Source organism: Schistocerca serialis, chromosome 7 (genome assembly GCF_023864345.2).
Source record: "Schistocerca serialis cubense isolate TAMUIC-IGC-003099 chromosome 7, iqSchSeri2.2, whole genome shotgun sequence".
In the NCBI taxonomy this organism is placed as follows: Eukaryota; Metazoa; Arthropoda; class Insecta; order Orthoptera; family Acrididae; genus Schistocerca; species Schistocerca serialis.
In genome coordinates, this window is record NC_064644.1 from 365238786 (window position 1) to 365254828 (window position 16043).

Here is a 16043-nt window from a genome sequence, read left to right on the forward strand (position 1 = left end):
AACTTTGGATCACCTGCCCAGGTGATATTCCCTTGCGAGGGTCGCTTTCCAGGGTTACGGTGATGACTGCAAACGGTCAACAAGGCAATGTGAAACCAGACTCTCCCTACAATGATTTGAAGAGCGGAAGTAGCAACCATGTCTGCTGGGAATTCATTAACAGAGAAGAAAGGTAGATAGATCTCTTAAGACCCGGTCGGTCGTATACCTAGTAGAAGGTATTTACATTTACAATCCGATCCTACAGGGCGGTGTTTGTGCGATGGGCTGGTTACCTATCAGTACAAAAAAATTCATAACTCATTAATCTCTAACGAATAAGCCGATGGTTCTCACAGTCGACAACAAGACCATTATGAACGCAAACGAGTTGGTATTAAACATATATTCTCTGTACGTACCTGGAATATACGAGGGCTTTTTAATATGATGGAGCTTAGGAAACTTGAAACGAGGAAATACTAACATTTCTGCTGATAAAACTTTCAACGAAGAAGATCGTGGAACACAAACGCTTTTTTCTGACGTTTCGTCCAGAACTGAGCTGGACATACCCAGAAATGTTGCGCTTTCGTAGAGTCTTGCCGACTGACGGGACGGACATATGAGAGCTACATATATATACTGTAGTAAAAGAAGCGTGGCCCGTGTTACACTGAAAAACAGAGATGATTCTTGTCAAAACTTAACTGTCGATTGTCCTCTTGTCAAAGAGCAAAAACTTCTTTAGCGATTCTGTAGAGCTCTGTCCATATCTCGTTAGGTTTGATGGTCTCTTCTATACCACTAAAATTGTTCATATATCCAGAATGAGATTTTCACTCTGCAGCGGAGTGTGCGCTGATATGAAACTTCCTGGAAGATTAAAACTGTGTGCCCGACCGAGACTCGAACTCGGGACCTTTGCCTTTCGCTGGCAAGTGCTCTACCATCCTTTTTTTTTTTTTTAATTCTCATTTTGTCCGCGTTTGTTCGTTGTATCTGGTCGGGGCGGACGTCGTAAGACAGCCAATTAAGTTCGTTGATGATCGATTAACTCAGTTCTTTTATAACAGAGGGTACGTAACCCTCTGTCCGAACACGCTGAGCTACCGTGCCGGCACCATCTGAGCTACCGAAGCACGACTCACGCCCGGTCCTCACAGCTTTACTTCTGGCAGTATCTCGTCTCCTACCTTCCAAACTTGACAGAAGCTCTCCTGCGAAGTTTGGAAGGTAGGAGACGAGATACTGGCAGAAGTACAGGACCGGGCGTGAGTCGTGCTTCAATAGAACAGATGGTAAAGCACTTGCCAGCGAAAGGCAAAGGTCTCGAGTTCGACTCTCGGTCGGGTACACAGTTTTAATCTGCCAGGATATTTTGTTCATATATTTCACTGGCTTCTCTACATAGCCATGGATAATAATTCGTCGTCGTAGATAAAATGATTGTTTCAGGAAACCTTATTTCTTGACTTAGTGATTGCATAGCACGCTCTGCTACAGCCAATTAATCCACCTTCCCTAGTTGGCAAAGAGTTTTGTGTTCCTTCTAACGTGTGTTCACGCTTCTCCTGGTTGTTTCAGTACAAACGTCACCATACCTACACAAAATTTTGTACACGACACATACAGAGTTGGGTGTTTATCGTTTGTAGATCAGAGTGCCTGACCTACTTTCTCTGTTGATTTAAAAATCGGTCTAATGTCATGCTTCTGTAATATCATTGCTATCTGATGTGTTACTTTTTTAATGAAAGGGAGAGAGCCTGTATTCTTCCATCGTTGTTTTTTCATGCATATCCTTCGGATTCCGTAATTTGGTCTTCGAGATCTGTTTACACCTTTCCCCAAGTAGCCATTTTTCCTCGAAAGTCTGCTTTATACGTTTTAATTCGACATCCAGATATTCCGGCGTGAAAGTCCATTTGGCTCTATCGGTAAGACTTTATATTACACCTCTCTTTTGTTGAGAATAGTGATTAGACTTCTTATATAAATATTTGTCTATGTGCGTTACTTTTCGGAACACCTAATGTTCCCAACTCCCATCGGTCTGTCTCACAACCAAATATCCGAGAAAGGTATTTTGTTGTCATTTTTATTTCCATGGTTGACTAGCCACAAAACGATACCAGAGAGTTGTTTTTTTATTTGCTTCTAGCCGACTGCTCGAATTTCTCCATTTAGAAATGAGCTATATCAGGACCTAAAGGATTACCCATTACAACATTATCAAGTTTTTCATAAAATTCTTCATCTCATTGGAACTGACTTGAAGTAAGTCAATGCGTGGGAAGAGCAGATGAATCTCCTGGAAAAATATCCGGCATGAAAATGATAACTACGTTGACTGGGATCTTAGTGAATAAACATACTATGTTGAAATTACTTGCAAAGATATCTTCAGGAACGAGAATTAGCCCTTCAATTTTCCCCATAAAATGACGCGAGTCTTTTATACACTCCTGGAAATGGAAAAAAGAACACATTGACACCGGTGTGTCAGACCCACCATACTTGCTCCGGACACTGCGAGAGGGCTGTACAAGCAATGATCACACGCACGGCACAGCGGACACACCAGGAACCGCGGTGTTGGCCGTCGAATGGCGCTAGCTGCGCAGCATTTGTGCACCGCCGCCGTCAGTGTCAGCCAGTTTGCCGTGGCATACGGAGTTCCATCGCAGTCTTTAACACTGGTAGCATGCCGCGACAGCGTGGACGTGACCCGTATGTGCAGTTGACGGACTGTGAGCGAGGGCGTATAGTGGGCATGCGGGAGGCCGGGTGGACGTACCGCCGAATTGCTCAACACATGGGGTGTGAGGTCTCCACAGTACATCGATGTTGTCGCCAGTGGTCGGCGGAAGGTGCACGTGCCCGTCGACCTAGGACCGGACCGCAGCGACGCACGGATGCACGCCAAGACCGTAGGATCCTACGCAGTGCCGTAGGGGACCGCACCGCCACTTCCCAGCAAATTAGGGACACTGTTGCTCCTGGGGTATCGGCGAGGACCATTCGCAACCGTCTCCATGAAGCTGGGCTACGGTCCCGCACACCGTTAGGCCGTCTTCCGCTCATGCCCCAACGTCGTGCAGCCCGCCTCCAGTGGTGTCGCGACAGGCGTGAATGGAGGGACGAATGGAGACGTGTCGTCTTCAGCGATGAGAGTCGCTTCTGCCTTGGTGCCAATGATGGTCGTATGCGTATTTGGCGCCGTGCAGGTGAGCGCCACAATCAGGACTGCATACGACCGAGGCACACAGGGCCAACACCCGGCATCATGGTGTGGGGGGCGATCTCCTACACTGGCCGTACACCACTGGTGATCGTCGAGGGGACACTGAATAGTGCACGGTACATCCAAACCGTCATCGAACCCATCGTTCTACCATTCCTAGACCGGCAAGAGAACGTGCTTTTCCAACAGGACAATGCACGTCCGCATGTATCCCGTGCCACCCAACGTGCTCTAGAAGGTGTAAGTCAACTACCCTGGCCAGCAAGATCTCCGGATCTGTCCCCCATTGAGCATGTTTGGGACTGGATGAAGCGTCGTCTCACGCGGTCTGCACTTCCAGCACGAACGCTGGTCCAAATGAGGCGCCAGGTGGAAATGGCATGGCAAGCCGTTCCACAGGACTACATCCAGCATCTCTACGATCGTCTCCATGGGAGAATAGCAGCCTGCATTGCTGCGAAAGGTGGATATACACTGTACTAGTGCCGACATTGTGCATGCTCTGTTGCCTGTGTCTATGTGCCTGTGGTTCTGTCAGTGTGATCATGTGATGTATCTGACCCCAGGAATGTGTCAATAAAGTTTCCCCTTCCTGGGACAATGAATTCACGGTGTTCTTATTTCAATTTCCAGGAGTGTATATGAGTCAATATTCCCGACGTATGGGTGTAAATGAGTTGCCGGATACCTTTCTATGCTAATTAATATCTAAAGAAGAGAGAAAACTACGTTATAACACCCATGCAAGTATCAGTTGTGGATATTATCGTCAATATAGAAACAGGTATGGGTGCCTTCCGCAAAAAAATATATTGGGAAACCTATTGTGTAACCCTTCATTCTATCAACTGTAAAGATCTCTCTCGTAACAAAAACAAAGAAGAAACTTAAAGGAACAAACGATTCCAATAATAATACATTAATTTACATTGATTTGTGGTGGACGCACAAAACAAGCAGCGAGTGTAGTAGTAATTCTTACAGATAAAAACTAAAAAGAAGAAGTGATTTTTATGACTACATAAAGAATGGATACTAATTGCTAGATTTAGAAATACGCCGTATTTTGGTTCAGTAGGTATACACAAACACGTGAGATACCAAGGGAACGCTGTGTCAAAATTTGAAAGCAATCGGTGAAGAACTTTCGGAGGTACATGATTTTGACCAAAAGAACATTTACATTTTTTTTGTATAGAGGAAGATTACAGAGACTTGCTATTAACGCCAATAAGAAGGTTACTATAATAAACTAGCCTTTTCCTCCTGGTTTTGAGAAATCTTACCTTATTTACGATGTATAAAACCGTCTGCAACTGAGGAACATAAAGGTACAGTGCTACGCATATAGATAGTTTCATCTGTCTTGATTTCTTTGCCCACTAACTCCACGTACACTGCATTTGTCTCCTGTGTGAGCAATGCTTATCACGTCGAAACTTACTGTTATATTTCGTGCTATCCATTAATGTCGGGGAGCTTTTCAACACTGTACAGTATTGACACTGCAATACATTTGTGGCGGAAGCCCATAAAGCAAGTTAAAACTTTTATGACACCTGCGACAGTCACTTTGTATTGCATGTAGGACGCTTCTTCTACTTCTGCTACGTTACATATTCACAAATTTTTCTAAATAAATCCGTGTGTTTACTAGATTTGTAATAGTTATTTATGATAACACACTTTCCCTCTAACAGTCATGCTTCAAAGCAGAAGTCTGTTAGAAATATACTCTTTCCTCATTTTTCACGATTTATTCTGTTAGTTAGTGAAGGAAATACCCTCTTTTACGTTTGGACTGTAACACTATACCTGTACCATGATCCCTTATTCGAACAACGGGAAACAATTGGATTAAGTCGTTTGCTACACTCATGTTCAGAAACAAAACAGAACACCTTGAATGAATAGAGATAGGATGCTGAAATTCACAGGGCATGTATATCAGTATGTTCTGCACTAATGAATAACATTCCAGTCGGTATGTGTCCTGCTGCCTGGTAGGCGCAGGGTCCGCCATGGACCCTGGTAACTTGTTCCATGTGTGATGGCATCGGCGAGTATAAAGCGCGAATGCCTTCCTGTGGTATAGCCATCCTTACTGCATTCACCTGGTTCCCAAGTTCTTCTGTGGTGGTTGGCATTTGGTCAGAGTACTGCACCCGTCATTTCACCATATTCCCCACATTTTTGATTAGCGACAAGTCTGGTGATCTGGCGAACCAGGGCAAAAGGCTGACTTCTGTGACAGCAAGAGGGCATCTGCTCATGCAGCAACTTGTGGTCGTGCATTGTCTCGCTGGGAAATGGCGACTGGTGTATTGTCCAGAAAGGGTTCAGCTACTAGTCGTGGGATGTCATTCACGAAAGTCACAAAGGCCACAGTGCCCTGGACGCGCACAAACTGTGATTTGTGGCTGTACCCAAAAGCACCCCACACCAGAAGGCCTTGAGCTGGCGCTGAATGTCTTGTGCGAATGCAATCACTGTGTTGCCACTTCCCCCTCCCCCCCCCCCCCCCCCCCCGCCACTACCTGTCTGCGGCGAACCAAATAGTGCGGTTAAGATTTTCCAACAAACAGAACCTGGGATCGTCCGAAAACACTTTTTGATGCCATTCCTAGCCCCACTGACATCGCTCCCTGCACCATTGCCGTCTAGCATGTTTCTGCAGGTACGTCAATGGTATACGGAGAAGTGGACGACGATCACGTAACCCATGACGTAATAAACGGCGACGGGCTGTCACTCCTGATAGTGCACGAGAGTGCACGTTGCATCAATGGCGAGGAGGAAGCAGATATGTCCTTCGAAGCCATTCGGATGACGTGTCGGTCAACCGGTGGGCGGGGGGGGGGGGGGGGGGGGGGCTGGGCAGTGCGACCTGACTCATCGAGCTGTATTCCGCGGCATTCCATGAAGCATTCTGCACACACCCATTGCACTGCCGAAACACTTCGTCCCACACGAGCAGCAATTTCCCGGATGGATACGTCACACCCTCTCATGCCAATAATGTGCCCTGTTTCAAACAACCTATTTGGCACTGTTCGCTCATTCTTTTGTGAGGCATCCTGCGCTTCTGATCAAGTCACATTGATCCATTATCTTCGGTTTATGGCGACAATGAGAGTCGGAGGCACTTTTTTTGGTTTGTTTGGCGAAGGAGACCCGACAGCGAGGTCATCGGTCTCATCGGATTAGGGAAGGACGGTGAAGGAAGTCGGCCGTGCCCTTTCAAAGGAACCATCCCGGCATTTGCCTGGAGCGATTTAGGGAAATCACGGAAAACCTAAATCAGGATGGCCGGACGCGGGATTGAACCGTCGTCTTCCCGAATGCGAGTCCAGTGTCTAACCACTGCGCCACCTCGCTCGGTGGAGCCACATTTTACTGGTAGGTGGTGTTGTGCCGCGGTATCGATGTTGACTCTGGACCCGCGGGCCGACATGGTTCAGGTGCTAACCATTTCTGCAAAACATACAAATATACATGTCCCATGAACATGAACGCCCTATCTCTAGTCGTTCAAGATGTCCTGTTTCTTCCTGAACGTCTGTATACTAAATTCGATGTCAGATCAGTACTATTTCAAATGAATTATAATATTGCATAATTTTATGCAATTTTAAGTCGAGGTAAACGCGTTACCATAGGTTTCATTGGAATATTGTGATATTCTTTAATGCAGGTCGTAGCACAGTAAATTTGGAAATTAGTGACAGTAGTTTTTTTCCAAGAAATTGCTTGTATTGATACTCAAACTTCATCAGTCTGTTGATCTAATGTATTTGGAATTTCATTTTCGCCATTCTGATTGGTTTTACAAAAGTTTCGTTGCTTCGTTTTGCTTCATAATGTTGTTGGGAAATTTTGTTTGCATCAAGAACTAGTCGATCATTAAATTTATCGATAAATGAACTCCAAGTAGCAGGACTGTTAAATCTCGGATGTAATGACAAACAAATATATAAAGGGGCCTAACCAGGTCATTTTGACCACAACTTACATAACCATTTGTAAGAAGTTCTACAGTTTAATGTGAAATCCCTAACACACTGCCATTTGGCAATCTTCCTTAAACGAATCTTTGTCAGATATTGGAGAAAGGAAAAATTTTAGGAGAGAGTCCTATCAGTGGCGGTTGAAAATCGGAATGTAGACTTTTATGGGGAGTAGAACCCGGAGTCTTTGTTTTTGGGTACAATGCTCTTACCAGATGAGCCAGCCAAGCGCGAAACTCAGGCTCCAACCATAGTTTCGGTTCTGCCTACACTGCTCTCTCAAAATTTCAGTGCCGCTGTACGAAATACTACGCTCGACTGTCGGACTAAGAGTCCTGGAAGAAATGAGATTTTATAGGAATGACTTGGCGACAGAGAGAGGTCATTTCGAAATAAGACACACATTCTGAGGTGGAACGTGCCAAATTGGGACTCATTTGGAAAGTGAGAGAGATATGTTGTCTGTCGTAGACAGTAGCCCATGAAACACGTGTGATAGCTCAGCTGTAAGATTGTTACCCGTGGGACCTACAGTCCTTATTTCAGTCCAGGATCAGGCCCAGACTTATAATTTGACGAAGCTTCCAAAACCGCACACATTCCCCAATAGATTGAAATCTTCGTTCTGGAGAAAGTGACTGACATTTTTCCGAAAGACATCCAGTGGCACGTGAGGCTGGCTGTACTCACGCTGGTGACTCCACGGACGAAAGCCCTCCTGGCCAGCGGGCCTGGACCGTCCACCGTCTTGCCGTCGTCCTCCGGCCCCCACGAGGCGCTGTAGACGTCCACGTGTTCAGGGTTCAGCCCCAGGGCCCGGGCCTCCACTGCGTCGTTCACTGTGCCGTCAAGCATGCGAACACCTGCAGGAACAAGCACCGTGTATGTGAATGACGTATACTGAAGTTATGAAACAAATTTTGGTACCAGTTAATGAGTAATTTTTGTATACTATGCGCTTTCGGCACCAAGGTCATTTTCATGAGATTTTTCTTCTTTGATAACGAAAGAAAACTTCGCAAGCCGAGGGAGCTAATAAATCTTTTTCTTGGTTGACCGGTATCGACAGAGCTCTGCTATCATTATCGAATCAGCAAGAGGACGAACAGAAGAAGTTGATACGAAAATATTTTACGATCATGATATTAAACTTCGATAAACGGTCTTGTTGCACAACTTTAAAATACTTACAACATATTGTCCTTAAGTGTTGCAATTCCCTTCACTTTGGGTGTTGTACGCTTCCCATTGCCATGAAGATCACTACATACCGGCATGCCAGATGTACTAGTTTTATGTACAAACACAAACATAAGTGTACTGCGTCTATTACAAGTTTTCGTGTTCAGTACCAGCTGACAACTGACAGAAATGTTGTAAACACAACAACCGCATAGTACATCACCAGGTGGCACTATCTCAGTTGGCTGCTTTATCGTCTTGTATGCAGCATAAAACATAGACACGTAATTCCATGTAACTGAAGGTACATTTTAAGGATTACTTTTATTTATATATTATATAATCCATTACAGGGAAACATAGAAATTTTACGTATAGTTAATGTATCTATAGTTACGTTTAGAACCTCTTTTCACACTGTGGAGACAAATTTTTTTCGTTTTCTAGTTTTTTTTTAAACAGTGCTTTACACACACTGCTCTAGACAGGTCACCGTTAAAAAATGACAACCTTACATAATTCTAAATACGGAATTGGTATGTTCATCTACATTGCATATGTAGCCCCATGTCTAGGTACTCATTGCGAATATGACTGAAACAATGTTCGTCATTGTCTATTCTATCAAATGAAACTCAAATAATGTTAATTTGTGATATACGACGGTTGGAACTTAAATAGTGGCAACTGTTAACGGTATACTACGCCTTCCACATCGATGGCAACGAGTTCTACACAACGCTGGTAACTACTCTGAAGGACATCAACAGATGCAAACATCGGTTGGGAATAAATGGTTGCCACTATTTAAGTTACAATCATCGTATAATGGGAAGCGACTTCGAACACTGATGGACAATATGTTGTAAAAATTTTAGAGCGTAAGATATATTATAACTCCGTAGGTTATGTAAGAAGACAGTTCAACAAGGTGTAATATCACGATTATAAAGTATTTTCCAATGAAATTCATGTGTTCATCCTCTTGCAGATCCGATGATGACAGTGTAGCTCTATCGAAACGGGGCATACAATAAAGTGCTTATTTTCGCGATCTTGGCTTATGAAATTTTCTTCAGTTATGACTTACTGCAGACAGCTCACAGACTGACCGTGTCAGTGATCCATTGTGATTTAAGTCTACTGTAGTCGAAGGGTACCCTCTCTGCCTGACCAGGCAAATTCACAATCAGTTATTCTGTCCAGGCAAAAAGGGTGACGTTACCTACAACACAGTTGAAATTTGTTTGGTCAGAAAAGGAGAATGCTCCTCAACTACTGCAGACCGTATCGACTTGAATTTAATCAATATGTTTTGGTGGCCAAGAAGGATGGTCATCTGCTACAACAGACTGTAGCCACTCGAATTCAGTGTCAGTGACATGAAAATGGCATCGGTGGGTGAAACAGATCGTGATATTAAAAAATAAAATTGCACATGTTGGGTTAAATTGTTTTCCATTAATTACTGGCGTTGTAGACACTCTGAAACACCAAGCAAAACATGCAGAATGTACAGGGTGTCTCAAATCTGTTGAGTCAACAGAATTAGGTGATTGTATTGAGGTAGGGATTTTATTGAGGTGTGGAACCAATGGTCTGAAATGCAAATTTATTATGTTATGGGTACACACAGCGTACACCGTGTAACAGCAATGTAGCTAACAGTAACTGTTCGTAAGGATGACCGCCAGGGTCAGTGCATGTATTATAACAGCGCTGGCAGTTCTGCCGCAATCTCGCATTGCTCGCCGGTGCCCGTGGTACACTGGAACACGCAGCGAGTGTACGCCCCTGGGCTCCAAATAGACATACTCTACTCAACTTAGCTCGTAGCACGTGTGTCATGTTACATTTTCATACTTCGCACCGGCCACAATCACACCACTATCCCTGGTATAACTTTTCCACTGCATCAGACAGCTCGTGATGTGTCCATGGCGATGTGTAGTACTGTTACTCGTCACGAGAGTTGACAGACATGCATTTAATGAACGGTGCAGCAGGAACGCTTCCTTACAGATAACATCCTACCTGGAAGAAGTTCATCTCTATGGACACCAACCCACTGAGATGGAAGTCGGAAGTTGTGAGATCCTGTAAGTAAGGTGGATGAGAGAAAACAGTCCAGTAAAGTTTCGTGAGCTACTCCCAGGTGCGCAGACTCGTGTGAAGCCTTGCGTTGTCATGGAGAAAGACAAGGTCGTTTGTAGTTTTGTGGCAACGAACGCGCTGTGGTCGTTCCTTCAGTTTCCTGAGGGTAGTAAAACACACTACAGAGTTGATCATTGCATCATGAGGGAGGACATCGAACCTCTACAGAATTCCGGAGGACGGTCGCCATGACTTTACTGGCGGTGCAACTTCGAAATTTTTCTTCGGAGGAGAGGTGGGGTGCCGCCACTACATGTAAAGCTATTTTGTCTCCGGTTCGAAGTGATGAAGCCATGTTTCATCGCCTTTGACCATGTTCAATGTTCCTCATGATCAGGGTCGTAACACACAAGCAATTCCGTATAGATGGCCCTTCGTTGGTCTTTATGATCTTCTGTTGCGGGGCGAGGAACCCAGCTGCCCACCTTTGAGTACCCCATCTGGAGGACGACGGTATCAGCACTATCAGAATAGGCGCCCAGTTGAATAGCGATGCGTTTAATTGTGAAATGTCGATCACCTCCAGTGAAGGTGTCCGCACGTTTCAACACTGGAGGAGCCACAGCTGGTCGCGGCCAGCCGGTACGTGGAAGATCGGACAGTTTTGGGTGACCACAGCGGTGACGATAGACGCCTCACCCAACGACTAACCGTGCCTTGGCTCACTGCTGCCATGTCTCCATAGACATTCACCCAATATATCTGCGATGCTCCGTTTTTCCGCCAAAAGAATCTCAGTGACAGCTGTCTGCTTAAGACGCACCTCCATTACAGATGTCATTTTGAATGCTATTTACAGCGCCACCACCAATCTAAACGTCATGAAACTAAAGCGCCTGAATCGGCACTATTCCCTGATGTGCCAGAACAAATTCCCCCTTTTATCCATCAAAATCGGCTGAGAACAAAGTGTATTGCATAAGGTATCTAATGCCCCTCGTATATAGAAACATGAATCAGTCTATTTGTTGAAACTGTATAAAAATTCCTACAGTAGTTCCTCAGAGAAGACTTAACACACAGGCAGAAAAACGATGCGAGGAACATTAATTTATAATATGTGTAGATTCTGGTCTGGTCAAGATTCTGGTTAAGTTTTGCTGCTCTGTGCAGCTGCGGTGGCTGTTACTTTACTGCTTTTTCCGCCACATACCGGGTCTTCTGTAGCTCGTGTATCTTGTAGCTCCCATCATTGGTGCGTCATTCCAAACGCAAATTATATGTGGGACACGTAACGATAAGTTCTTTACTCCTTCATTGTTACTATAATTGTAAATTATATCGACAAACACTCCCTTTGAATCAGTATATCTCTTAGTGAAAACATATCGAAATAAGTATGGTAGACTAACCTACACGTACAGAAAAACGTGGCAGGGGACAAGACTTTTCATGTCCATGATAAGTATTTCAACATTTCCTATAGTCACATAATTCTGTGTATAAGACTTGATTGTTATTCAGCTAACATCACCCTTAGGTCCGTCACAATAAAACAGTAATTGGATTTTCACAGTTTAACTCACATTTTTACGATTCGACGTGTTTTGCCATTCGCAGTCCAGAATCACCTATGCTAAGGGTAGTGCCAACGTTAAGAGAATTAGTGGCTGCTGAGTGAAGATTCTTTAAGTTCCTCGACAACTGAATCAGAAAATAAACTCACAAACCAAAAATATGAGTAAGGTATTAAGAAGGTTTATTTAAAACATCGCTTTGTCGATTTCTTTCGATTTCGTGACTTCCGTGCAGTCGGGTAGCCGTGATCGAAGGCACTATGCTCATGAATTGAACACGATTAAAGCAAACCTATTACTTCGTTGTAGCTGGAAAAAAAGAGAGATTCTACAATAACAACGCAGATCAGAAATGTTTCTCACGAAATTATTATTATTGTAAAGCCGTTATTTGTGTTCTAAAGGAGGCGATAATTCATTGATGATATCTTTTGAAGCCTTCCGAAAATTTCCAGTGTACTGAAGAGTCTGCAGCTGTTTGTCCTAAGACTTTGTGGTCAGGTAATGAAGTCCGAAAAAAGCATTCATGTTCAAAAGACAATAGAAGTCAAGAAAGAAATCAGCATGTAATGAAAAGTGTAAGTTAGAAATCAAAGACTTGAAGCCACTTTCTTAAGTATTCATGGATTGTATTTGGAGAGAGAGAGAAGACGAAGTGAACGGAGACATTACTGAATAGGACGATAATAATGAGAAGAACGCAAGAAATATTTATGTAATTTTTCCTACCAAATGTCACCGTTCTTTGAAATTAATAGGATATACACACTAGAGAACTTATTGTGTAGATTTCTCCGACAGCTTTTGGGTGTGATATTAGTGCCTTGCAAAAATAATTTGTGTTGTTTGGTTGAAACAGCATAACAATGTTTCAAGTATGTCTCGGATGGTACTTAATTATATATATATATATATATATATATATATATATCCCGAAAACCAGACACCAAATATATATAATTAAGATGAGGATTACCAATTGATCACTTCAGTGCAGAAGCACACCATGCTCTGACTCTTAATGGAATCAGCGAAATGCAGCGAATACTGAGGATAATGGGCAAGGGGCTCTGCTTTGGTAGTGTGAGGATAAGCTGAGAATTTGGGGGCTGACGGGAGGCGTGCTAGGGTAGTCCGTGGAGTTCTGATGACCACTGTGTCCGTACGGCGTAGTGGTGAGCACATCTTCAAAGCAAGTAAAAGACACGGGTTCGAATTCCAGTCAGACTCAAATTTTCAACTTTCACCACTGATTTAAATTAGTGCTCACCAGCAGGTAACGTCAGTTCCTTTGCGTCTCGATATATAATTATGATTAACAACCTCAACCTCAGAACATTGTGCCCTTCTCCACTGCAGAGCTCTGAACAGTGTATCGCCATTTACAACATCAAAAATCTCCCTCAAATGTGAATTTTAAACGATCAACATGTGCATCAGCACCGAAAAATAGGAAACGCTGAGATAAATTTCATTACCCAAAGAAATTAGTGATCTGGGAAGGGGATAATAGTGCCTTATCAATAATTCCATCTAATCACTTAAGGCTCCATAAGCCTACAACTCTGTGAACAAAATTTACTGCACATCATATATTTTGATACCACAGCTTCTGGCAGTAAATAATTCCACCTTTTCCATGAGGAAAAAAATTCCTTACCAGTCTTAACACGTGTTTACATAACAAATTGCATTTGTTAGTCCAAACCATTAGCCGGCCGCTGTGTCCCAGCGGTTCTAGGAGCTTCAGTCCGGAACCACGTTTCTGATACGGTCGCAGGTTCGAATCCTGCCCCGGGCATGGATGTTTGTGATGTTCTTAGGTCTGTTAGGTTTAAGTAGTTCTAAGTCTAGGGGACTGATGACCTCAGATGTTAAGTCCCGTAGTGCTTATAGCTATTTGAATCATTTTCCTAATCACTAAGTGAAAAGTTTGGCAACTTGAAATCGCATCTGTCCAATAATCACTACCTTTGTTTGAAGATGCTACACAAGGAGGGATAAGGATACTCTTTACTAAGTTTTTGACGTGAACTTCTGTATGTGTGGTATGAAAAATTTATTAAAAGGGAACGCTGTGGCTTCTGAAGAAAGTACACGCAGTTTTTTTTCAATATACTTTCAAAAATGTGGTAAAATATTTAACATTTTTGATCTGGCGAGTAGTATGGCTGGGTGTGCAAATTTCAACAATAGAAACGTCGATCTCTCTCTCTCTCTCTCTCTGTGAAGAAGATCCTACTCGTATTTCAGCTTTGTACATAAGCAGCTTGACCTGGTGATATTTGTCAGCCGTATTCCTTCTGAGAAGAAGTAATTATTTTCAGGCATGGTGCAAATAGATATGATAATATTGCATACTGTTTATAAGATCTCAAACAGGAAAATGTTCAGGCATGCACGTTGAATAAATTACGTATCTGCTGATTCTGGTATTTCTACTTTTTTACGGATCACCACCTGAATTGTGTCTGGTAATCTGTCATCACCTCAGTAAAAATGAAACAGTTAACAGTATACTTCCATAACAAATGAACCGTTATTGTTTTATAGAAAGAACACAACAGGTAAAGAGCTGTGATACAAGTCAAGTCCTAAACTTCAAAGAATAAATTACATTAGCATAATTTTTCTGTCACCTGGGGTACATTTTGTTGAGTGCAACAAAAACTCGAAAAATACCTCTTTACCATACGAAAAGAAATGGTGAGATGACAACGTTTTTAGTCTCAAAACAAAAGTAAGAAAAAATGATAAACTGAGGATGAATACTGAAACGGCACTACGCAAAGGGAGTTTCGTAAAAGAATATCTACAGAGTAAGAGAAGGTACGTGGTGGAGCAGATCAAAAACAGAGCACAAAAAGTTGGAGAACACGAAGAGTAGTGGACATAAATAAAAGAGTTGGACGTATTTCACATAGAAGCTTAGATAGCGGAGTGGAAAGAGACCTGGCGGTGGTGGGTGATGAAGGGGGGACGAGGGGGAAAGAGGAGGTTGGGGAGATGCTGTTAGAAGAGAGGACTGAAATTTTCTTTGACGCAACTAGTATGAGAAAACGTTGGAAGTCTGCCTTTTCTTCTACCAATGCAAAACCGCGTTGACATGGGGCAAGGGAAACACAAAGACAAGTTATAACTTCGCATGAGAAGTGAATTTTATTTACATGTTACTTAATAAGTCTCACAAGGAATTGGGAACAACCTTTGAGCTATTCTCAGATTCATCTCTGTCAGAAGAGGATGTACGTTTGATCTGTTTAATTTATCTATCTACTTTCGCAATTACCAAGGGACAGAGATGGCTATAGTTACTCGCTAGATGTGTATGTTTCATGGAACCCCAAATAGATAATGAATAAGCGTATATAAGTGATTTACCACACTATGCGGTACAAAACTTACCTAAAAACTACCATGACGAATTTTAGTAAAGAATATAAGCAAGATTTTCAACTGATAACAAATTTGATCCTACACTTATGGACGTCCTACGCTAGTTTGAAACATTATCTTACATTTTGTTCAGTGGGTGAATACCACATTTTCTATTTAATAACACCCTAATATTAACTACGAACAGCATAAAGGACCAAATGAACTAATACAGTGACGTTTGAATTCCGGTCTATCGTACAGTCCTACTTGGGATGACGAACAAATTTGTCAGATTAACTTCTCATGGTCAGGGTTCACACTCATGTCGAATTTTTTAAAGGAGACCAAGTTCGCCGATGATCTTAGGAATAATTTATTTCACAAATGCAATTACACAAATTACGTGAGTGATGTTAACACTGTCAACATTTCACGCACTTTGCGTCATTTCAAGATATACGGAGTTTCACATTCATCTGATGTTACTGTATTGCTACAATGAAAAGGCCTGTTTTTGAATTTGAAATATACATAATCCAGAGGCACTTTAAAGTCTGAAATGTGCTGAAGCCAAATCTT

General features: G+C 42.8%; 1 protein-coding gene across 1 annotated transcript in view; it reads right to left on the minus strand.

The window, feature by feature from the left end:
* The window catches only part of LOC126413092 (furin-like protease 2), a 714734-nt gene that overhangs the window by 228750 nt on the left and 469941 nt on the right, over positions 1-16043 (minus strand). The window contains exon 6 of the mRNA XM_050082987.1: positions 7924-8096. Coding sequence (XP_049938944.1) covers positions 7924-8096 — 173 coding nt within the window. The remainder of the gene's footprint in view (positions 1-7923; positions 8097-16043) is intronic.